The sequence below is a fragment of the Gadus chalcogrammus genome, chromosome 11 (genome assembly GCF_026213295.1).
Source record: "Gadus chalcogrammus isolate NIFS_2021 chromosome 11, NIFS_Gcha_1.0, whole genome shotgun sequence".
NCBI lineage: Eukaryota > Metazoa > Chordata > Actinopteri > Gadiformes > Gadidae > Gadus > Gadus chalcogrammus.
Genome location: NC_079422.1, coordinates 3010666 through 3035907, shown reverse-complemented (window position 1 = coordinate 3035907; position 25242 = coordinate 3010666). Strand labels below are relative to the sequence as shown.

At 44.9% G+C, this 25242-nt stretch overlaps 1 protein-coding gene across 1 annotated transcript; it reads right to left on the bottom strand.

Moving 5' to 3' along the window:
- Positions 1-128: 128 nt before the first annotated feature.
- On the bottom strand, positions 129-11948 carry glipr2l (GLI pathogenesis-related 2, like). Its single transcript, XM_056602533.1, has 5 exons — positions 11457-11948; positions 4922-5030; positions 3401-3504; positions 2234-2311; positions 129-959 (listed from the first exon to the last, which is right to left on the bottom strand). Exons 1-5 carry the CDS (start codon positions 11467-11469, stop codon positions 784-786), a joined length of 480 nt encoding a protein of 159 aa, XP_056458508.1. The 5' UTR covers positions 11470-11948; the 3' UTR covers positions 129-783.
- Between the last annotated feature and the right edge of the window lie 13294 nt (positions 11949-25242).

Genomic DNA, 25242 nt, shown 5'->3' with positions numbered 1-25242 from the left:
TGTTATTTATCTCTCATATTAGCACCGTGTGCCTTGTCATCAACAGGTTTACAGTCATGTTAGTCTAGGAACGATCCTTTATGTGTGCATCAGTGCATTTGTCCGAACGTCTGCGTTCTTTCAAGACTTGAGGTACGTGGTTTTGCCTCAAGGGACCTTGTACTAAATATACTGGCTCGCCCACAAACCCAGTTAAATAATATTTGAAGCTTTTCCCTCATGCACAGAATCCCGAAGACATCAGCGTCTACAATCATGGCCGTTAACATCCAATAAGCTATGTCGGAATGAAATGTAGCAAAAACACGTGACACAAGGAGAAACATTTGTCAAAACAACTTCTTTATTGTATAAAGCAAGTAAAAATATTTAAACACGCACCTAGTAAGGTGCTTATTGGACAGGCTCTGCTTCAGAGCAGTGGCTTTCAGCATGGCTTTGATGAAGACAAATAGTCCTTATTCCTCAATGGCCACATCTTTCTTCCACTGGATGAAATCCTCTTTATACTTTTCTTATAATTCTAGCATATATGCATCTGGATGTTAAAAATACACGGTTCACTTAATGGTAAGTGATACAACAGACAAAACATTAGTGCATTTATCTTTCTACATTTTATTCACACATCAACACATTATCCACTGTTTGAAGTGCAACTCGTTATCACATCCTAGGTGGCTTTCCTTCCCACTAAGGTTAGGTTAAGGGCAGGCAAACCTCCCTGATGCTGCCCTCTCTGTAGACCCGGGTAATCAGCCCGTTAAGGTGAAATGTAAGTCTTTAGGGGGTAGCTGTGGTAGTTTTGGGTGGCAAGACATTGCTGTCAAAGTGTCCCTTGTTGGTGACATTCCCTGCTGGGAAGTAGCGGGCCACCACAAAAGAAGAGCCGTCTGAGGCGGTGGCCTTGCCCACGCCCAGCTTGGTGGTGCTCTTCCAAACCATGGCTGTGAAGTGGCCTTAATGGAGTGAAGAGAAGAAACAGAGGAAGAGGTTGAAGGAAATCGCAGGCAGGTATTGGACTTGTTAATAAATAGACGGTGGACGTGTTGATACAGGCAGAGAGACAGAGGGCTGATGAAATATAACTGACTAAGTGTACCATGGGATCCGCTTCCTTCCTTAAAAATATTTACAGAGAACAAATCTCATCCAAACGTTTAACAGTAACTTTCTTTACTGTACACACACACACACACACACACACACACACACACACACACACACACACACACACACACACACACACACACACACACACACACACACACACACACACACACACACACACACTTAAGACTTTTATTTATGTTCACATAGGACTGTTTATACTTAACATAAACAATTAGAAGATGCACAACTCTGGATGGTGTGCTCGGTCATGTTTCGGACAGAAAGATTCCATGCCATTTTCCTCTGCTTTCTGCAGAACCCTGAGACTAAACAGACTGTACGACTGCACATTGACTGGTTGATGCTTTATGAACCTTATTAACTACAGCCCCCCCCAGGTCACCTGAAGCGTGTCCATGAGTCATACGGGCTGACTCATCGATGATGTGATCACATGACTCTTGCTCCACCCCCTCCCACCCCTCACCCCCCACCACCGGGACAGTTATGGCGCAGGAGAATACCCAGATTACAAGATAAGACCTGATCGTGCTTCAAACATGCAGCTTGGAGTGGCTGATTGACAGATACATGGACGAGAGGAGAGAATAATAAGAGAGAGAGAGAGAGAGAGAGAGAGAATTTTTACACTGCCAAGCCGCTTCGGTCGCGGCTTGGCACACCCTGCAATGTCACTGTCTTGCCTGTATAAAACCGAGGGGGTATATTCCGCCTTTGTCACGGAGTCGGCATTCTTGCTTCATTGGAGAAGGCGGGACTACGCACAGAGATTAGACCTCTTTAGAATAATTGGCATACTCCAAATGTTTATTTATTTTTTTACACCCACTCGCATTTAAGAATGCATGAAAATCGATCCCCCAATATGTGCAGGGTTCGAGAGGGGACATTTTGGTGCGCAATCAAGCCGGTATATTACCTGGGTCAGTGTAAACATGCGGACCATTCTGGGGAGAAGGCGGGTATAAGACAGGCATATTCGGCAGTTTCAAAACGACTAGAAGGAGACAGAGACAGAGACAGAGACAGAGACAGAGACAGAGACAGAGAGAGAGAGAGAGCCGAGTGAGGGAGAGAGAGCCATGCAAGAGAGACTTACCAGTACCGGAAGAGAAACCAGGGTTGTTGAAGCTGTACTGTTTCACTTCATCATACCAGCGATCCGCCACATCCTTCCCTGCAGCTCACAGCACAGATAGCCAGAATCAGAGTCATGATGTGTAATGTACAGCAGATAACACACTGTCAATGCTATTTTAAGGTAGCCGGGAATGAGACCAATCTGCCTTCCCATGAAACATTTCCACTAGACCCGTCCCGGGTGGGGCCAATCACGACAGTTTATTTAATATGGGGCTCTAATAGCTAGCTTTAATGCATGATGCCCTATGGGAGTGCCGTTGAGGCTTTTCATAAACAACTAAGATGACTGTCACTGATTACACTTTTGTTGCTCTGATTGGTTGTAGGTCTATCCAATTGCGTTGGATAGAACTAGATCTGGATAGAATTGTTGGATGGAATTTCTGATGCAAAGTCATGTTTGTTTAAAGAGGCTGTAGGTAAGATATAAGACCACATTATTGAGTGAAATTAGTGATGAATGCCATCTGTTTACTATAAGGGAATTTTTCTTCGAAATATTCTGGTCCAAGGTAGCTATGTAGATGTTTGTCGCCTCCCAATAAATGTCTTTCCAATCAGCTAATCTCTTCCCTGGTTCGTTTGGGGAATCTTTCTTGTCTGCGAATCATATATGCGTGAAAAGCCTTCTAAATTCTAGAGAAACAGGGGGAGGGGACCATGTTGGTTTGTGAAATGGTATCATGTGTCCATATCTCTGCAGTGAGTCATCAGAGAAGGGGAAATGGGTAACAGATGTTACTCTCACTCCCAGGGAGGAAGGCTGAGATGATTATGTTTTTATATCACCTATTTTAACTTAGCTGGCAGTTATTTCATACCTAAGACTAAGAAATATAGTGTTTGTTTGTTTTCTGTGTACGCAAATGTGTGTGTGTGTTTATATTGCAAATGTGTGTGTGTGTGTGTGTGTGTGCATATCGCAAATGTGTGTGTGGATATTTCTCAAATGTGTGTGGATATCACAAATGTATGTTTGTGTGTGTGTATATATCGCAAGTGTGTGTGTGTGTGTGTGTGTGTGTGTGTGTGTGTGTGTGTGTGTGTGTGTGTGTGTGTGTGTGTGTGTGTGTGTGTGTGTGTGTGTGTGTGTGTGTGTGTGTGTGTGTGTGTGTGTGTGTACCAGGCTGATCATATGAGGCCCAGGCTAGGTTTTCTCCACAGCTCCCCCTGCTGGACTCCACGCTGTGCTTCAGTATGCGCGTGCTGGCCAGACTCTCAGCGTAGCTGGAGGAAGAGAAGAAGGCATTGTTTTTTTGTGTTCATGACCATGTGTAGTGTTTGTTTTTCTTCTTGACCGTGTGTTGCCACTAACACCCACACCAACAATGGCACTGTGCTGCTCACTCTTCCTTCTTCTGCTTAAGCCTCAACCTTAACATTCTCAAGCCAAACAATGGAACTCATGACCGAATGCTATGACCTCAGGACCCCCACTAACAACCACCATGACTGTCACTCCCGCCCCCGCAGACACACAGACAGACACACTGAAAGACACAAAAACCTACAGACACACAGAAACAAAAACCAACACACACACACACACACACACACACACACACACACACACACACACACACACACACACACACACACACACACACACACACACACACACACACACACACACACACACACACACACACACACAGGATTGTCCTCAAGGATCAGCATTAACCAGCTCCTCAGGACAGATTTGTGCGGTGCTGTTCGGTGACTCCACACGGTTTACCATTTATTGTGATTATATATGAGGCAACAGTGTGTTTAATTTGCCTGACCACCTTGCCTTTCCTGATCTTTACTTTGGAAATAGCAAGAGCCATGGGAGGCAAGGAGAATACAATAATTATCAAATAAAACCTTGCAATGCGCTTGTCACCCTTTGAGCACCCTGATCAAACATCTAATTTCAGGGATGGTGACGCTGTTCATCTGTTCGTAGCGGCGCTCTGCGGCTCCCGCATGCTAATTAAAGCTGCTCAGCATAGCATGTTAATCAGCCCACTTGGCCGCATTCCAGTCCATCAGGTACCCCAACAACACCTCTCTCTTCCCTTTTCCTTGAGTAAGTATTCTATGGTGTTGGAGATATTGACAACCCCCACACACTCATCACGTTGATAATTAGTGACAACAAACAAATAGTGAGCGTAGGCTGTCATCATATCATCTTGTTATACATCCCCTCCTCTGAGTCATCCCACAGGACTGGAGGCCTTTGGGCTCTGTCTGTCCCTCCCACTCTCATCCCTCATCCCTTTGACAGGCGAGCGAGGAGACAACTGGCTGCTGCAGGTGCAGCGTATCTGGTGTAACTGTGTGTGTGTGTGTGTGTGTTGGTGTGTGTCAGTGTGTGCGCGTGTATTTGTGTGTGTTGGTGTGTGTTTCAGTGCGTGCCTGAGTGTGTGTCTGTGTGTGTGTTGGTTTGTGTGTCATTGCGTGGGCGTTTGTGTGTGTCTTGGTGCGTGTGTCAGTGTTAGTGCATGTGCGTGTGTGTCAGTGCGTGCGAGCGTGTGTGTGTGTTTGTGTTGGTGTATGTGTCAGCGCATGTGTGTGGGTGTCAGTGTGCGTGTGCGTGCGTGTTGGTGTGTGTGTCAGCGCATGTGTGTGCGTGCGTGCGTGCGGAGGATGTCCCCACCGGGCAGCCTCTCTGCTCAGCTTGCTGCTCAGCTTCAGTGGGGGGGCCTGGTGGCTCCTCCTGTACTCATTATGGCTCCTCAACACCTCCTCCGCAAACTGCTTTGAGACTGAGAAATATGGATAGAGAGACACAGAGAGATAGAGAGAGAGGGAGATATCGATAAGGAGACACAGAGAGAGGGAGATATGGATAGAGAGACACATAGAGATAGAGAGGGAGATATGGATAGAGAGACACAGAGATAGAGAAAGGGAACATGGATAGAGAGACACAAAGAGATAGGGAGATATGGATAGAGAGATTCAGAGAGGGAGATATGGATAGAGAGACACAGGGAGATAAAGAAAGGGAGACATGAATAGAGACACAGAGAGATAGAGAGAGATGGATAGGGAGACACAGGGAGAGGAAGATATGAATAGAGAGACACAGAGAGAGGGAGATATAGATATAGAGACAGAGAGAGAGATAGATATAGAGACAGAGAGAGAGAGAGAGGGAGATGTGGATAGAGACAGAGAGATAGAGAAAGGGAGACATGGATAGAGAGACACAGAGAGATAGAGAGAGGGAGACATGGATAGAGAGACACAGAGATATATATATAGAGAGTTATGGATAGAGAGATAGAGAGAGGGAGATATGGGTAGAAAGACAGAGAGAGATATAGTTTGAGGGAGGTGTATAAGTATAAACATTACAGTAGGAGAACGAGCACGTTAATCAATGACGAATCCCAAACCATAAACTTGAGTGTCCAGTTGCAACCAGCTGAACAAGCCCTCTCTGAACGATGGTTAAAGGAGACATATTATGGTGTTTTCCCAACAAGTAAACATAGTATTTGAGTTCCAGAAAACATGTTTTTGAAGCTGTTTGCTGGAAATAGCTTTTAGGAAAAAGAATCTTGCCTACCGCCATTCCCCTCTGTTTCAGTCCCTTCAGAATGCGCTGTTTCTAGTGTCTGTAGCTTTAATGCAAATGAGCTACTGCGCATTGACCAATGAGCTGTCAGAGAGAACCACAACCACTTGCGAACCATCGTACATTTTTTTGGAGCATTTCCCGAAACTCCTCTTAACATGAACGTGCGTGCACTGAACTAACGACGTTCGTAGGATTGTAACTGTCCATTGATACGCTCCTGAAATGGGCTCTGGAGGAGGAGGAGACTCAGGAGTGTTGCAGGAAAATGGGGTTAAAAAGGGTTAAAATATCTCCCCATCAAGGCCAACAGCAGAGCAGCCTATGAAAAGAATAGCCTGCAATAATATGAATGCTAAAGATATTAAAATACAATTGATTAGGCCTAGGCCGACATATGCTATATCAGCGATTAGGGATGGGCATTCGATTAAGTTGTCTTAGTCGATCGTCGGGAGAATTAGATCAATTAGTCGATTAATCGTTAATATTTTACATTAAAATTTAAAAATATATATATATTCAAAATGAAATGAAAATACAAATGCAGCGTGTTTTCCTCATTGGGATCTTTATTATTAGGTGAACAACTCAGTTAAACCAGATCCGTTCAATAGTTATGCGCTACTCTGCTCTAAGCAACGGAGCATGCAGCTCGAAGCTGGTGCTCATAAACATAACCCTAGTTTCTTCCCAAAATAACAACAATAATAATATCAAAAAAACAATCATGTTATAATTTAACCAACCAGTCTACGGATTTTTGTTCAGAAAGATGAGCATGTTGACATAATCTGGGGTCAGACGCGACCACAGCCTGGTGACCATCAGTCTAGCCGCCGAAAACACCCGCTCTGAGGGGACCGACGTTGCTGTGATGCACAAATACCTCCGTGCTAACTTGGCAAGGCGGGGGAACAACTTTCCACAATCCAGGGGCTCAGAAAGTTCTTTATTTCTGCTTCGATGCGAACCTCGCCTTTAGTGGTAGGCCAATAGTGCTCCCCAAGAAGTCACTTTTTAAATCATAATGGTCCCACCAGACCAGACTTTGCCGTGGCGTCGTCCGCTTCATGATTACATCGCCGTGTTCCAATATCCATACTATCCGTACTTACTAGTCTAAGTTTGAGTACGTAGGGCGTTCCGATTCAGATCGGGCGAAAATAAGTGTACTGAAAACAGTCAAATCGCGAAGTGTGTGGCGATGTACACTTTTCGTACTCAACGGCAGCCATCTTAGCTACGTAGCGGAAGAGGGCGGAGCCAGGCTGAGCCAAAGTCGGCGCATTTTCCACATAGCCTGCATTAATAGTCATTTTGTAGTTTTTATAGTTTTTATAGCTTCTAGGTGTAAAGAGTTCACCGTTCAAAGCGGGATGTTTATTGCGGGGGAGGAGCCGCAAATGTAAATATTGCCCCCGAGTGGTAAAATGTTTAATTGCACACTGCATTCGTTTAATCGATGAAAAATTAGACGATCAATTAGTCGATCGTCGATTAATCATGCCCATCCCTATCAGCCATAATCCTGAACGCACTTCGCGTTCATTTCCCCCCCTGAAATAATTCCATATTACAAAAATCCAAAAATAGCTTGTGGGACAACTACATTTATCTTAATGTGCTGATTTCTGAAAAATGCTTTACGCAGCACAGAGAGCCGACTGTAGTCTACAATCTCTAAAAATGCAACATTCCATTAATTAATTATCATTCAAACTGGCTGGGCATTGACACACGGCTATTGCTGAACTGCTAGAGAGAGCTTGGTCTAGATCCTGTATAGGCCTGATGATGTATAGGCCTTTTTAAACTGCCAAGCCGGATTGTTCGCAGCTTGGCACATCCGGCGATTTCACTGTTTTATCTCAAGTTTCCTGTGTAAAACCGAGGGTGTCAAATCCCCTGTTCGTCACCGCTTACCTCTTTAGAATCATTCGCATAGGCTACTCCCGAATGTTTTTATTTTTTTATGAATGAAGACACCCGCATGCAAGAATGAGTTCACGTCTGAGTGTAGGCTATAAAGGCGATTTACTATTTACGTGCAAAACGCCAACATATTCTTTATTGACCACCTGTTTTTTATCCTGACAAAAGCCTCGTAAGGAAAGTTCCTCTGCGTCTCTCTCGTAGATCGCACCATCTTTCAAGGTCTTTGTTTAAAGGACATATTATATCACCAGGTGTGAGTGTGAATAGCCTTACGAGCCATTTAAAAAATCAGCCACATATGACATCACTAGTGGGCGTGTCCACCTAGATCTGTGCTGGATAGATCAGTCTACCAGCCTTCCCAGTGGACTGAAGTATACGATGCTCATCTATCCAGCACAGATCTAGGTGGACACGCCCACTAGTGATGTCATATGGGGCAGATTTTCGAAACGGCTTGTATCACACTCCTTCTCTCACATGGTCAGCAGATCGCGGATATCCCTTTCTCGCCAGTTAGAACTGTTCATGATGATATTGCTGCGCGTTGTCTCTGTAGAGACCTTGCAGCAACACCCCCCCCCCCCGGAACCGCAGAGACGTCGCATTTACATCAGAATGAAATCTAATAAACCGCAAATGTGTGTAGGTTCCGGGAAGGGAAATTGGGGTGCTAGCTCAAGCACGCAACTTACCTCGGGCAGTGTAAACGAGTGGACCGTGCCGCAAAAAAAGCGTGCAAACGACAGCATATTTGGCAGTGTAAAAACGGCTAGCACCCTACGATTAACCCTGTTGTCCTGATGCTGTCCATGCTTCTGGCAAACGGTGAGAAAAGTGACGAAAACTGCACTTCATGAACCACTTAGGTTAACGATGCCTTCGGGAAACGGGGCCCTGGAGCTCTATATCTATCTAATATAATAATCATAATAATAATAATAATATTATTATATAATATATAGGTATTTATATAATATTATATCTTATATCACGGCCAAAAGCTATGTGCGCCTCGGATGATATTATGAATCATAAAGACTGCGTCTGACGTCTCTGGTACTTCCACAACAAGTATAGACTCGTAGTGGGGGTTATCTAGACCATGGTTGAGAAGAATTGGGGGAAACAAACTTTGGACTTGACTGCCGCCGAGCTGCCGCCGGAGCTGCCGCCGGGGCTGGAGCCTTTGGCGGCAGTCCGGGGCTGTTGGACTGGAGCTGTCGGCGGCAGAAGCAGGGATATGCCGCCGAGCTCAGCTGCAGTCCGGCAGCTCAGCTCCGGGAGTACAATCCCTTCCAATATCCATACTATCCGTACTGGCTTTACTTAGTTTGAGCACATAGGGCGTTCCAATTAAGATCGGGGCGAAAATAGGTGTACTGAAAGGACCCGGATGGTGTACTCAAAACGGTCCAACCGCAAAGTGTGGATTGATGTACACTTTTCGTACTCAACGGCAGCCATCTTAGCTACGTAGCGGAAAAGGGCGGAGCCAGGCTGAGCAACCGTCGGCGCATTTTCCACATAGCCTGCATTAATAGAGTCATTTTGTAGTTTTTATAGCTTTTATAGCTTTTTATAGCTGCTAGGCGTAAAGAGTTCACCGTTCAAAGCGGGATGTTTATTGCGGGGAAGGAGCCGTGGCGGTGTCACACTAAATTTGTACCGGCTGCCAAATTTGTACCGGGCGCGTCATCCATACGTAATCCACTCCAAATCTGCCTGGCAACAGATGATCGCTTCGTCCGTTGCCTGGCAACGGACAATCGCGTCGAATGACGTGAACATTCGCAAACCTTCTATCTAGCGATCCGTTATCTGTATTGTGTTATTTCGTCCTTGACCTGCTTTAAACACTCAGTTTACTTGCTAAATTTGATTAAACAATTTAATACAATACAAATACAAAGTAAAAACAAGTGTTATCTGTAATGATATCAACATCAGTTATTAGACTGTCACACGGAGCATGCGCAGTTGGATTGGCGCGCTGCATGTTGATGTCTGTTCCAAGATACATCGTGTGTTTATTAAGGAACCCAACAAAACATTACATTATCTAGCGATCCGTTAACTGTATTATGTTATTTCGTCTTTGGCAACATGAGCGCGAATGTTTTTTGAAACCTGCCCGGCAACGGACGACGCGATCATCTGCTGACAGGCAGGTTTGGAATGGATTACGTATGGATGACGCGCCCGGTAGAAATTTGGCAGCCGGTACAAATTGAGTGTGACAGGAACAGTCGCGATCGTAATTTCTGGTTAGTGCACCACGGAGTATTCGATTTGGAATAACACTGACATCTGAAAATCAGCGCACTTAGTGAGTGCGGATAGTGTACTACGTTTAAGTGTACTCATAGAAGTATGGATATTGGAACACAGCACATCTCCACGGCTGAGAAAGGGATTGTAGGCCGAGGTACTCCCGGAGCTGAGCTGCCGTGCTGCCGCCAAGCTCCGCCCGCCAGAGCTGCCGTACTGCCGCCGAGCTACCCCCGCCGGTGGCATATCCCTGCTTATGAAATGCGCGAACATCTCCGCCCAGCGCTCGTCCGCTGGTCCACAAAATCTTAGCAATGCTCTTATTGGAGGGGGGTGGGGAAGTGGGAGGTAATATTCAAATGTTCCTCCTTCCTACGTTCGAGGGGGCGCTGAAACTGACTCGCTCGTTTGGTAACTGTAGGCGGGGTGCTTTCAGATATACATATTAGGGCCCGATCGATTTTTGAGTGCCGATGCCGATGCCGATTATTTTCAGAGAAAAATTACAATTACGATTGAATCGGCCGATTAAAAACAAAACAAAAAAAAGCATATAAAACATAGTTTTTGATACCTTAAATATACTTTAAACACTTTAGACGAATATGTGAATTGAATGCAGAACCTTTGAGTGTTTTAGAAAACATTTACAGTCAAAAATGAGTGTAATGTAAAATGTAAAATAAAGAACTAACTCCCAATGTGCTGCGCTCGTGAACAGTGACTAACACGTGCGTGCTGAGCAGTATGGTCTCACCCCGAGTCTACAGTATAACAAATTAACATGGCCTGGGACCTAAAGAAAAACAGGCACAACATGCTCAAACAACGCGTCTTGTGTACATTGGTGAGGTGAGCGCGCAGCTGCCTGAGCGAGCGTGCTTTCATGTTGTACGGTAAAATTCAATCTCCTCTATCACACACACACACACACACACACACACACACACACACACACACACACACACACACACACACACACACACACACACACACACACACACACACACACACTGTTGATATGGTTACAACTTGATGACAAAGCATGTCATGTACAACCAGTTCCCCCAGTGCCTATCACTCACTGGGCTGTTGGTCATCTGTAGCACTGGGCATAATGGGACCATTCACTGGGACAGACAGTCAAGCCATTGGCAATACAGTTGAGCGGCAGTTTGTGTTTTAAACTGTATGCAAATGTGACGTTGAGGACTAGGAACCACTGACAGCAAAGAGTATTCACAGATTACTTGCCCAAACTATTAAACATAAAAATATAAAAAAGGTCCACCGTAACTTTTACTTTCGTTGTCTGAGAATCTAGAGAGACAGGCGACAGGTCAAATTTCTGTCTTAAGGCAAAGTTTATGATTGATTTAAAGTTGCAATTGACACTTACCTGACTTTCCCATAGTGCTGACACAGAAAGGCTCCTGGTGGTACAGTAATGAGTTTAGTATTGGATCAAGCAATCCTCCTCCACCTGGTTATTTACTCTTGTCTCTTTCGTTTCCTTTGCTTTCTATCTCTCTATCTTTCAGTCAAGGTTTCTGCCAGCTGGCACCTTTTCCTCAGCAGCTGCCAGTGGCTATCGTCTTGTGTAAGCTGTCTTCTCTGTTGCCTTCCTATCCCCTCAAGCTGAAACTTTACTACAGCTCTGCTAACTTCCTGTAGAGCTCTAATTCTACTCCAGGCATAATATTTGCCAATGAGATGCCACCCTTTCTTAAGGATCTCCCTGTGTACTCCTCACATTGCCTGCATCCAACCCCAGCATTACAAAACGATCTTCTTGCCTCTCTGTCACGGTCACACACACTAACAGAATCACAAACCCTCTTCAACCCCTACATTCCTACTGATGAAACCTGCACTGCAGTCAGTTGGCCTGATGACATCATCACTATGTGACACGTGCCCTTATATGGTCCTAATAATCTTGGTAACCATGGAAAACAATCACTTCCCAATAATCTAGTAACCATGGAAAACAGTCACTTCCCAATTTGTAAACCATTTTAAACCACTGAAGCTGGGATATAGGAGCTCTTTGTCACACTCAACATGTTTAATAAGGTCTGTTTTAATAAGTTCGGCTTCTGAAAAGTTTGTCTTGCTGTCGACTTTTCTAGAAAAGCAAATCAGACACCAATTGTGCAGGCATGAAAAGTTACTCAATGTTGAACCTATACACTTTGTTTGTATTATGAGACGATTGACAACTGATGAGATTACTTCTGCTGTACCGCGTTACTTTTGACTGCAATCGCCTGGTGACCTGCACACCTGTGCTGCTTTTACAGATGAGGTCAAGCTGCCCTGGTTCCCAGTTCTGAGTCAACACCAGTTGTCTCTTAAAGAAAAGTACTTTGTTGACTATTTCGGTATTTGTACTTTTTGAGGAACTATTGGTTGTGTGGTAATTATAATGAGTACAGTAGAATATAAGACACGAGACAAATATGTCTGTCAGAGCAGAAGGACGTTAAAGAGGAAGTATGCAACATCCAGCCCTCTGTAATACCTCCATGTACCACCAGGTGGCAGTGCAGCCTAATAAGATCATGTTCAATGGGGGAAGCGGTTATAAATCCAACTAAATGAACGCTGTAACATCCTGCCTTATTAACATTGTGGGGGGCATGATGGGATCCATGTGAAAAGTGAAGCCACTTGATTTCTCATTAGCTGGATAGTGTTATTTTAACAAATGAATTGCGGCCCACTCTTGTCATCATCTGCATCGTGTTGAAGCATCACAACTGGACGAAGACGTTTTCTCAACCGCCCTAGGACATGGGCTCTGCAGCTGTACATCTTAATTCATAATAGTGGACAGACATGAGCTGATTGACAGCTCTAGGAAACCAGCCAACTGGTGGGAAAAGTGAGGGGGAGATCGAGAGATTATATGCACATAGGATTATGCATGAATGTGTGTGTGTGTGTGTGTGGATAGTCATACATGGGGATTTGTGTGTGTATGCATGCATGTGGATGTACATGTATGTGTGAATGTGTGTGTGTTTGTTTTTGTGTGTGTGAGAGAGTGTTGTCAAGATGTACATGTTTCAGAGGGAGAGCACGCAGCCATTGATCCATTCAGATACGGCATCATTTATCTCTGTACATAGGATGTATCTGCTGCACCTTTTGGCTCCGCTCCCTCTCTCCTCTCCCATGTAATCGGGGACAGCAGCCCCTCTCTACTCTTTTTCCGCTCGCTCTAACACCAACCGCCGTCCTCCTCCTGCCCCACCCTGCCCCGCCCAAACCCCAACCAACACCCCCCTTCACGCCCCTACACTCGCCACTGCTTCAATCTCCTGTGACACATTACTCCACCCCACCCAATCTACACATGTTACATGCACAGAATATAAATATAAAGATATTCCTCCTCAGCGTGATTGTTCCCAGAGAAAAACTGATTCCCACGGCTCCCCACATTCTCACTGCTGCCCCTGGGATTTATGCGGCAAGTGAAATGTGAAATAACTCCAGTCGAGAATGTAAGTGCACTTTGTTGCATATAATTCCTCTTTAGTGTTCCCAGTAGAAGAAGTGAGGACATTTTAATAACTCCTTCTCTTCACCTCCATCCTCATTAACTCATTGGCTGCCAGCCATTTTCAGTGCAGAGAGCCCCATACTGCCAAGCGTTTTACAGCATTTTGACTGATTTCCAAAGACCCACTGAACAGTGAGTTCTATGACTATGTAAAACACTGAAACCACCAAAAGACAGAGTAGACTCTCTTCTTTCATCAGGAACAAACCGTTTGTTTCTACCTTTTTCCGTTCTTTAGTAATCGGCAGTAGAACATACGTTGTTTTCACCAAAAACACCTGTTTTTGACCAAAAATGGAGAAAACAAGCTTTTTGTGAAAATAAACTTTTTTTGCTTTAGTGACCCCTTCAACACCTGAAAAGTGGTTTCCCTCCATAAAACAGCAAAAACAACATTGAGACATGTATTTTGACAGGACAATAATAATTTATTTGCAAATATATAACCAATATATAATAAAAAATAAAATTCTTCAAAATGTCAGTTGTACAATTCTTTCCAGGTATGTATTTCTGTATGTTGTCGCAGCTATATCGAATCCTGTGTGTGTGTGTGTGTGTGTGTGTGTGTGTGTGTGTGTGTGTGTGTGTGTGTGTGTGTGTGTGTGTGTGTGTGTGTGTGTGTGTGTGTGTGTGTGTGTTTCCACCCCTACACAAAATAGTTCAGCTTAGTGTGGTAAGCTGTAAAACACTCCCCTGCGTGCAAGGGGACACGACAGGACTGACAACACATTTTTGTCTTGCTGCGCAGACCCCTGCGAGCACAGACCCTACACCTCCTTGCTCGTCTCCCCTTCTTTCTGGTGGGCATCAGGTGTCTGAGTTTGTGTCTGCTTAGCCCTCCGTCTAGCCTGCTCTCTGGGTCAGTGTTATATGTTGCTCTCGGAGTACGTCGGCCTTCCTCCAAGTCCCCAGACCCCTCAGCCCCCACACCTGCCACTTCCTCCTCCTCCACCTCCTCCTCCTCACACCCCCCCTCATGTCGCTTTACTGTCCAGGACTTCACTACCCTGCGAATGAACTCCAAGAGGGTTTTACTCTCCCCTTGGTTTCTGGCTCGGTAGAGGACATAGGCGTTAAACATGCATAGTTGGAAGAGATAGGCTACAAACTTCTTTGACCAGTTCAGCGATCTTCGGATGAAGGGATAGTATGCAATATTTTGGTCCAACTTGTCTACCCCATTCATGGATGCATTGTACGCAACAACACACTCTGGCTTGAGCTGAGCAACCTTGTCTCTGTTTCCCCTCCTCCACACTTCAACCCACTGCATGCTATCTTGGTGGCAGGTAGTCACCATCCTCACCAACCGTTTGTCCTGCCATGCTACTACCATCACCCTCTCATTGTGCCGCACAACTTTTTCCCCCACCGCCAAGTCAGTCTTTGTCATCTCTCTGATGATCTGAGGTTCCCCCCTATGTTTCCTCAGTGTTCCACAGACGTTGGTTTGCACTCCCAGTAAACGTTCACACAGTGCTACAGAATTGTAGAAGTTATCCATGAACAATGCATAACCATGACCTGGTAGACGATCCAGGAGAGAGAACACTATCTCTGGCAGAGTACTAGCTTCCCCAACATAAGGACGCATATTGAAGCAGTACCCTGTGGCAGAGTCACACAGTATGTAGGATTTGATTCCATATTTCACAGGCTTTTGTGGGTTATACAACCTGAAAGACAGGTTGCAAATGTTTTGGCCTGGTTGATACAACTCCTTGAACTTTTCCACAATGTAATCCAACACTGGGCGAACTTTGTACATTTTGGCAGATGCATCCTGTGATGCATTATTGTTGAAATTATGATTATTATTATTATCTGAAATCTGTTCCTTGGCATAGTCTTGCCGAAATGGGGCGTGGCATCTACCTCATCAACACTCCAGTACATTTCAAGGCTAGGCTTTTTGATATAACCAGTGAGAAAACTGAGTCCAAAGAAAGTTTTCAATTCTGGAACTGACACTGGTTTCCATGCATTTCCTCTGCTATATGGCAGATTGTCAGGGTGTGCTTCAAAATATTGACTTGCATATAGGTTGGTCTGATCCACAATATTTTGGAGCAGCTCGTCAGTCAGGAAGAGCGTCAGGAAGTCAGCTGGCAGGTCGCTATCCAGCTCCGCAGCAGCCCTCCGGGGTCCAGGGGTTGCAGTGAAGGGGAAATTGTTTGGTTGCCAGCCAGCTTGATGCCAGTCATCCCCGCAACCTCTGCTTGATGCACGACCTGTAAATTATAGAAATATATAAAATTACCATAAAACATATATTTTTATTGCTGCGGTGTGATGTGAAGAATACTTTTTTTTACCTTTCTTCTTCGCTTTGTCAATAGGAGTCGGAGCTCTGCTGGATGCACGACCTGTAAATTATAGAAAAATATACAATTAGCCTACAATAAAAAAATATTATTTTATTGCTGCGGTGTGACGTGAAGAATACATTTTTTTACCTTTCTTCTTCGCTTTGCCAACAGGATTGGGAGCAGTGGGAGGGGGAGGGGGAGTGGGGTGCGAGCTCTGCTGGACGCACGATCTGTAAATTGCAACATTGTATCAGTAGGCTACTGGCAACACATATTAGCTACAGTAATGAACTAGTGGGACTAAATTGCGTTCATGTGACGGACTGAAGGAGGAGAGAAGGGGAAAAGTTAGCTCTTACCTCCCTCACGTCTTCCTGGAGACGCGTCAGGGGATGAGGCTCTGCTGTTCCCGGTTGACGGCAACCACTCATCTGACGAATCCGGGTCAGGTTCGCTGAATTCATCACCTGATGATTCGGAGGTGTCTGCTGAAATACGCCATGTAGGCCTACTCTCTCTACTTGGCCCGGGTTTTTCGTCAGAGGCTTTATCGCAACCAACCGCGACACTGAGACACATACTCTGTTCGAGTGTTAGCTGTCTGAAATTTCACTTACGTTTCGCGGGCGCCATGCTCACTTTCTTAACCCATTAGGCTACTGTTTCCTCATCTCTGATCCAATTTGGCACAGCGCCCCCGCCCACCTGGCGGCTCAGTTCAGTAGTACATTCTCTGTTTACAAGCCAGATTTTTTGTGACAAGGTGCTCCAGATCGCTCCCCAGCCCGCCCCGTTGAAAAACATAATTGACGTCTATAGACGTCATTGGCAGTCAACGGTTGTATTTAAATTGACGTCTATAGACGTCATTGGCAGCCAATGAGTTAAGACCTACAGCAGAAAGCCTGTTGATGGAGGTGTTGAGAGAGGACTGATATACATGATTCTATCTCTATTTATAAACATATCAGAATATATATAAATATTTACATGCATATCTGGACCTGACGACTTATTTCATTCATAAAGTAGTTTAGAGAGAGATCTCCAGGGCAGGCCCCAATTTGATTGTACCTGCCATTCGAAAGGAAGTAGTTATGCCATGGGTTACGAGGAGTTAATCACCTGTCAATCAAGCCTCATCAAGCAAGCCCACACCATTGAGGTTTGAAGTACTTATTTTTTTATTTTTTTACAGGGCATACAATTATGCAGATAAAGGCAAGGAGTATCCCAGCTGAAGGGGAGGGTGGAGGGGAGGAAGAGGAGATGATGAAAAAAGAAGAATAAAGGGGAGAAGAGGAAAACTAAGAAGGAGGTGAGCAATAAACCAATAGCTAAAAAAAACAGCCCCCTGGTTTAATGCAGAAACGCGCATTTTGAAGCGAAACTGCAGGATCCTTGAACGCAAATGGTGCTCGACTAAACTTGAGGTCTTTCATCTTGCATGGCATAACAGTCTGCTCACCTATAAGGGTGCGCTGACTATTGCCAGGAATGCCTACTTTTCCAGTATCATCAATTTGAATAGAAACAATACTAAGTTTCTTTTTGACACGGTGAGGAGTCTCACTCAGAAACAAACTCAGACCGTAGGCTCATCGATCGCGGCAGGTGAATTCATGGATTTCTTTGAGAATAAGATTCAATAAATTAGAGAGGAAATTGATGCTTGCCGTGCGGCTAATCCTACACATCCTGTGGGGCAGGATGGGGTCCTGCCAAGTAGGATGGTGAACTCTGACACAACTCTCTTGGAGTTTAAGGCAATTCCTTTGGTGGAACTTGAGAGGGTGATAAAGGCATCAAAGCCAACAACTTGTATGTTGGATCCTCTCCCTTCCAGGGTTCTTAAGGAACTTCTTCCAACGGTGGGGCCTGCAATCCTCTCGCTTATGAATCTTTCATTTTCAACAGGAATTGATCCCTCCAATTTCAAGGCTGCGGTGTTAAAACCGCTACTCAAAAAGCCTGGCCTAGATCCTGAATTAGTCAGGAACTATCGGCCTATATCGAATCTGCCCTTCCTGTCCAAGGAGCTCCAAGCTACTCGTTGATTATCTGACGAGGAACAATCTCTTTGAACCTTTCCAGTCGGGGTTCAGGAATTTCCACTCAACTGAAACTGCTATTACAAGAGTTGTAAATGACATCCTTTTAGCTTTGGATAAAAATACAAGCACAATGCTTGTGCTATTGGATCTGAGCGCTGCGTTTGATACGATTGACCACAGCACTCTTCTTCACCGTTTTGAACACTATGTTGGTTTCGGGGGTACGGCTCTTGGTTGGCTTGAATCGTACCTCACAGATAGAACCCAATTTGTGCATCATGAGGGTGCAGAATCAAAGCACTGTAAATTGCGCTTTGGCGTACCACAAGGGTCGGTTCTTGGTCCATTACTTTTTGCAATTTACATGCTTCCCCTGGGCGACGTTATCCGCAGCTTCGGAATTAGTTTCCATTGCTATGCGGATGACACCCAGCTCTCCATTCCTGTAGATTCCGGGGACTCGGCCCAGATTCAAAAGGTTGAGTCCTGTCTGGCTGCTGTGAAGGGCTGGATGTCACAAAACTTCCTACAGCTTAATTCTGGGAAGACAGAGCTGATAGTTATCGGCTCGAAGCGGGACCGGGAAGAGTTTGAGGATGTCTCTCTGTGGTTGAATGGCTTCGCCATCCCACAGAGTGCGTCCGTCAAAAATCTTGGTGTCCTGTTTGACCCTCAATTATGCTTTGACCAACATATAAGAAGTATAACTAGAATTGCCTTTTTCCATCTGAGAAACATTGCAAGAATCAGACCAATGTTATCTGCAGTGGATGCAGAGACACTGATTCATGCATTTGTTTCGTCAAGACTGGACTATTGCAATGCACTGTTCTCGGGATTACCGAACTCTACCACAAAAAGTCTACAGCTGGTACACAATGCGGCAGCTAGACTGCTGACCAGAACGAGAAAGTTTGATCATATTACACCTATTCTTGCCTCTTTACACTGGCTACCAATAACTTTCAGATCAGACTTTAAGGTGCTATTGCTAACCTATAAAGCCTTGCATGGATTATCTCCATCCTACCTGAAGGACCTGATTATTCCTTATAGTCCTTCTCGGTCCCTCCGGTTTTCGGGAGCGGGCCTTCTTTCATTGCCGAAGGTTAAAAAAAAAATCGGCTGGACAGAGAGCGTTTGCCTATTGAGCCCCCTTCCTATGGAATAGGCTGCCATCAGTGATCAGGGAAGCTGACTCTGTGGAGCTATTCAAAGGAAAGCTCAAAACGCACCTCTATAATCTTGCATTTGGAGTGTGAAAACGACAGATGCGAAGTGAAGACTACTCCGTTTGCTTGTGCTTTTCTTATTACATTATAAATTCCCACTATGTACTTTTCCGTTCTAATTCACTATTCTGTCTGTTCTAGCGTGTTGCGGGTACTGGACTGGATGCCTGGACTCTCCTCATGGATAACCGGCCAGAACCCCATCACCATTTTAATATGATTTGCATGTATTTACCTGTATGTCAATTGTGGCACCCATTGCACTCCTGACCATCCCTGGAAGAAGGGATCCCCTACACTGCGTTTCTTCTCAAGATTTCTTCCTTGCTGATTCAAGGGAGTTTTTTCTTGCCCGTGTGGGGGCATGGGTAAAGGGGGGTGTCACAAATATTTGGCCTGTTAAGCCCTTTGAGACTGTAATGGTGATTAAGGGCTATACAAATAAAATTTAATTTAATTTAATTTAATAGCTAAGATGGTTTAAGACAATGAGAAAATACATTAAAGATAGAGGACAGTATGCAAAGCTAGCTATGCTGGCTCCTATCTGACACTAAGCAGCTGAAATGTAATGTCTTAAAAGGCCATCACAGTCAATAGAGGTCTTAATGTGCTCCAAGCAATTACGATGTCCAGAGGAGAGCAGAGTGCATATAGGATATTAACCCAAGTCACCTGCTCTATCTGCTGCCTTAATTAAATCATCCTCCCATGCCCATTTTTATGTAGGCACATATACACACACACACACACACACGCACATGCACACAAACACGCACACAAACACACACACAAACACACACACACACACACACATACACGTACACAGGCCACTGTCACGTCAATTAGCATTAATTAGGTTTGCATGCAGAGAAGTCATGGTTTGAGTGCTTATGTATACACATGCAGAGACACACTCACTCTCAAACACACACACACACACGCACACGCACACGCACACGCACACGCACACACACTCATGTAAAATGGATGCAGTGCGAGCAACTAGCCCGGTAAAACAGTGGCCGAGCCGAAGTTGGATGTGTCTGTCAGTTGGATATATATTATACATTGTATGTTGGAGAGAGAAGGAGATTGAAAAACAGCAGGAGGTGGTAAGAAGGTGACAGACTGATGGTGGTATGGGATCTAAAGTGGAGTAACAGTGGCGCCTCGATCTGACCTCACTGCTGTGTCGAGTGGATTGATGTCCTGCGTTCTGATGGGTGCTCAGAACACAGCCTCAGCCACTCCCAACAACCCACCCGCCCTCTTAGTTTCAAATCAAGGGAGGCCATCAATGCTCTCTCCATCAAACACACTGTTCTCACAAATGTTGAGATGTAACAGTTAATTAATTAATGGTCTGAAACCCCAATGAGGCTTCTTCAACATATCTAATTATACTAACCGTGCCTGTGTGTGTGTGCCTGTGGGTATGTGCATGCTTGTGGGTGTGTGTATGTGTTTGGGTGTGTGTTTGTGTGTATACTTGTGTCTCATGGTGTGAATCCGTGTACGGTCATTTTTCAGAAAGGGGTAGAAGATGGACTGTCTGGGAAAATGATGTTAGCTTATCAGTAGCCTGTCAAGCCTTTCCAAAGACACACATGCAACCCTTCCCCCACACACACAAAAACACACACACACACACACACACACACACACACACACACACACACACACACACACACACACACACACACACACACACACACACACACACACACACACACACACACACTCACACGCTGTCAAAATCCCATGCCACATCTTTACAGAGTTGGCATGGGAATTTTGAGTTAGTGTTGCTTGCATTTAGGTAGAACTCCTAAGCATGCACCCTTGCATGCTACAGAAGGCAGACGTTTACAAAATACATTTATCCATCTGCTTGTTTAATGTCAAACCTTCATGACAGCTGTACACAAAATTGAAATAAATCTGATTAACCAGGTTATGAGGACAAAATGAAATAAAATCGGACTTTCATTGTGCTAACGTTACTTCTTTGTCATGGTTTGCAAGCGTCTCGTTTCTGCAATACAGAATCAGCTTGATCAGAGTTGATCTGTTTTTGCCATTTCTACTTGCTGCTGCTGGCCCCTGTTACAGCTCCTGGACTTGGACCTCTGCTGACTGACTTATACTGTCGGCTTTGCCTGAAGCACACAGTAGAAACAGAAACTTAACCTTGAATAACCTTCTTTTATGTTCTTTTTGACTGCATGGTACAATATTTTTTTAAGAATACCACTAAAATGTAATCCAGTAGACAAAGAATCTGTAAGGAAAAAATGCTGTTAATGGGAGAGATTCCAGAGACTTCCTTAAAGAGAATGAGAGAAATCGATTGCAAATCTGCTTTTGCCGACAACGATACGTCAATATGCAACATGTTTGTGTTCAATTTGAGGTTATTGGAGTGGTTGTCACAGCTCACCGCTGGACGCCTGGGCTCCAAAATCGCCAATTTCTCTTCTGTCTCTGTACCTGCCTGCTTTATTTCCCTCCGTTACGGATCATAGAAAACCTGGGAGACGGAACTTTCCAAATCTAATATAGAGAAAATGCATCACCACATGGCCCTGGGTGGTAAAGCGACAGACGGGAGACAGAGACCATTTGTGTCGTTGTAAACCTGCATTTTCTCTCCAACCGATAATAATTAATTTGCAAATATATAACCAATATATAATATAAAAAAAATAAAATTCTTCAAAATGTCAGTTGTACAATTCTTTCCAGGTATGTATTTCTGTATGTTGTCGCAGCTATATCGAATCCTGTGTGTGTGTGTGTGTGTGTGTGTGTGTGTGTGTGTGTGTGTGTGTGTGTGTGTGTGTGTGTGTGTGTGTGTGTGTGTGTGTGTGTGTGTGTGTGTGAAAAAATGAGGTTGGAGAATCTGATGGTGCGCTGTTTGTTTCCCCAAATGAAAGTGTCCCCCTCCTCTCTGGAAGAGGATATAGCTGTGGTGGGGCTGTGTAGAGGTGTGTTGTGAGAAGCCATCAGACACACCTAGCGCACCGGCTAGGGTATGGGTGGGGGTGGGGTGGGGCCGACGAGAGCGAGACAGGATACAAATGATTTGTGGGCCTGAAATAGATGAAAGGAAAAGGTGTAAGGGTGTTGGAGGGAGCATTCAGATCAAGCCTGGGATGGCGAGAAAGGTCAACGCCACTGGAAGGCCTCATCACGTCTAGTGTGGTTCATAGTGGTTCCCCTGATTGGCCACGCTTGGTCTGACCAGGCCGTGTTCTATCCTGTCTTAACAACACAGGGAGAGAGGGGGGAATGCTGATGGCCTGCATGATGGTTAACACACCCAGTCTCACAAATACCCTTACACACCCCAACAACCATACCCACACTTTTCTGTGTATGTGTGCGTGTGTGTGTGTGTGTGTGTATTTGTGTGTGTGTCTGTGTGGTTGTGGGGGTGTGTGACTGAAGACAGGAGAGATATGAGAAAGTCAGAGGAGAGATAGATGGGCCAGGTAAATAGGGGTGTCAAGGCAGCGTGATTGAATGAGGAGGAGGAGAATTCATCCTGTGTTTCCCTTCGCCTCTTTCCCTCTGCTGACAGCATCCTGAAATAGGACGCACAGCCTTATGTGTGTGTGTGTCTGTGCCTGTGTATTTGTTTCTGTGTTTATAGGTGTGATGTCTGTGTGTGTGTGTGTTTCTTGTGTATTTCTACAACTTTTGCATCCCTTTCATTGTATGTGTGTGTGTGTGTATGTGTTTTCATAAAAGCATGTATGTATGTGTGGGTACGTTGTGTAAGGTCATTTTCATGCATATTTTCATATGAGTGTGTGTGTGTGTGTGTGTGTGTGTGTGTGTGTGTGTGTGTGTGTGTGTGTGTGTGTGTGTGTGTGTGTGTGTGTGTGTGTGTGTGTGATTATGCGCTGCTAATTTCTACATTGTATTTGCATCTCACTATAATGTGTGTGTGTGCTTGTTTGTTGTGTAGTGTACCCCTCAAACCCTGAATCCTGGGCGTTGAGGCGTAGGGGCGCCGCTAGGGATTTTGGGCCCCATGAAAAGAATGAAACTTAGGGTCATTATTTTTTCTGTATTATAATTTCATAATACAGGGGTTTTCTATAATTCCACTGCAATCCATTACTTTCCAAACACACAGTGGAACAGACCACACACCTTCCACTGATGAGACTGTTCATAGCAATTAGTTTAAGTGTTGAGAATGTCTGCATCCACAGTTTGTGTTTGTGTGTGGTTTTGTGAGTGTATGCATGTTGTCTCTTTTCTCTCTCTCTCCCCCTCTCTCTCTCTCTCTCTCTTCTCTCTCTCTCCCCCTCTCTCTCTCTCTCTCTCTCTCTATATATATATATATTTCTCTCTTTGTTTGTGTTGGGGTTGTTGTGTGTATGTCGGCAAGGCTTGGCAGAAGTGGTGGTGGTATTTCTTAGTGTGTGTGTGTGTGTGTGTGTATCTGTGTAACCATCTTATCTCCAGTATCTGCTCTCCTCTTTGCAGTGAACAGGACTTTTCCTCTCGATTAAAAATAAATGTCCTCCCTTATGCTCCCTGTCACTTCTCACCACTCTAACTTTCCTATCTCTCTCTCTCTCTCTCTCTCTCTCTCTCTCTCTCTCTCTCCTCCAATTACTTTCTCTCTCTCTCTCTCTCTCTCTCTCTCTCTCTCTCTCTCTCTCTCTCTCTCTCTCTCTCTCTCTCTCTCTCCTCCAATTACTTTCCCTCTCTCTCCTCTCACTCTCTTTCTTTCCCACTCCTTCTTTCTCCTGTTTCTTTCCCTTTCTTTCTTGCTCTCTTTCTCTCTTTCTCCCTTGCCCTCTTTCTCTCTCTCTTGCTTTCCTTCTCTCTCTCTTCTTCTGTCACGGTTTCCTCCATTTTTTTTTCACACACACACACACACACACACACACACACACACACACACACACACACACACACACACACACACACACACACACACACACACACACACACACACGCACGCACAAACGCAACAGGATCTTTTCTCTTTCTGCACAAATTTCATCAAAGGCCTCCTCCCAGGTAACACCAACTCAGATCTCATTAAGGGCATCTAAGCTCTACTTCTGGAAGTGTGCAGACACACACATACACACATACTCACACACACAAGCCTCACATGCACATGCACACATGCTTGCAGGTGTGTGCGTGTGTGTATGTGTGTGTGTGTGTGTGTGTGTGTGTGTGTGTGTGTGTCCATCCCTGTCCTGTCCGATCGTACATTAACCCAGGGTCTTACCGTCTCCGACACCCCATTAACACCCATTACATCTTATTACCATCCCATTGCTCGTTATCACGGCTGCCGGATCACACTTCCTAAACTGACTGAGCGATGCATCCCCCCCGAGGCACCTCCGTGGGGCGGGAGGAGGGGAGGGCAGGGAGGGGAGGGATAGAAAGGAGGGGAGGGCAGGGAGGGGAGGGAGGGCAGCTCTTATTAAACATGTCAGGGGGAAAGATTCAGCAGCGTGTGGTAACACATGGATGAATTATGGATTCACCACCGCCAGGACTTCTGTACCACAGTGGGATTTGATGTCAGCGGGGATTAGAGAGAGTGCGATCCGATAGAGAGACACCGTGAGAGAGATAGACAGAGAGGGATGGGCGTGGAGAGGAAGATGAAAAATCAGAGAATGGACATTTCTGGAAGAAAGAGAAGCCACTTGACAGGATTTGTGGAGTCCTGTTTTTTTCCCTCTACATTTCATACACTTGGATACGGAAAAATATATACTTTAGATGCTGAGGCAGACTACAATGTAGAACTAGGCTGCTCAATGTAGAACACGCCTCATAGTAATGTTGATGCCATGCATTGCTGTTAAGCACTTGACAACCATCAATAATAAAGTAATGAAAAAAGATCTCCACCTGTTCTGGGATCCCGATTAGCAGTCCTGTAATCAGTCAAGGTACTTTAGAGATACTTGCCTGCGCAGCCCTTGTGCTGTTACTCCAATGTTCATTGAATTCTATGATTGTT

Excerpts from the sequence above, each read along its gene's own strand:
- glipr2l (XM_056602533.1), bottom strand. Across the intron at positions 3,505-4,921 it reads CTGAGCAGAGAGGCTGCCCG|CTACGCTGAGAGTCTGGCCA; the intron begins GTGGGGACATCC and ends CTCTTCCTCCAG. Across the intron at positions 2,312-3,400 it reads GGCCTCATATGATCAGCCTG|GGAAGGATGTGGCGGATCGC; the intron begins GTACACACACAC and ends TGTGAGCTGCAG.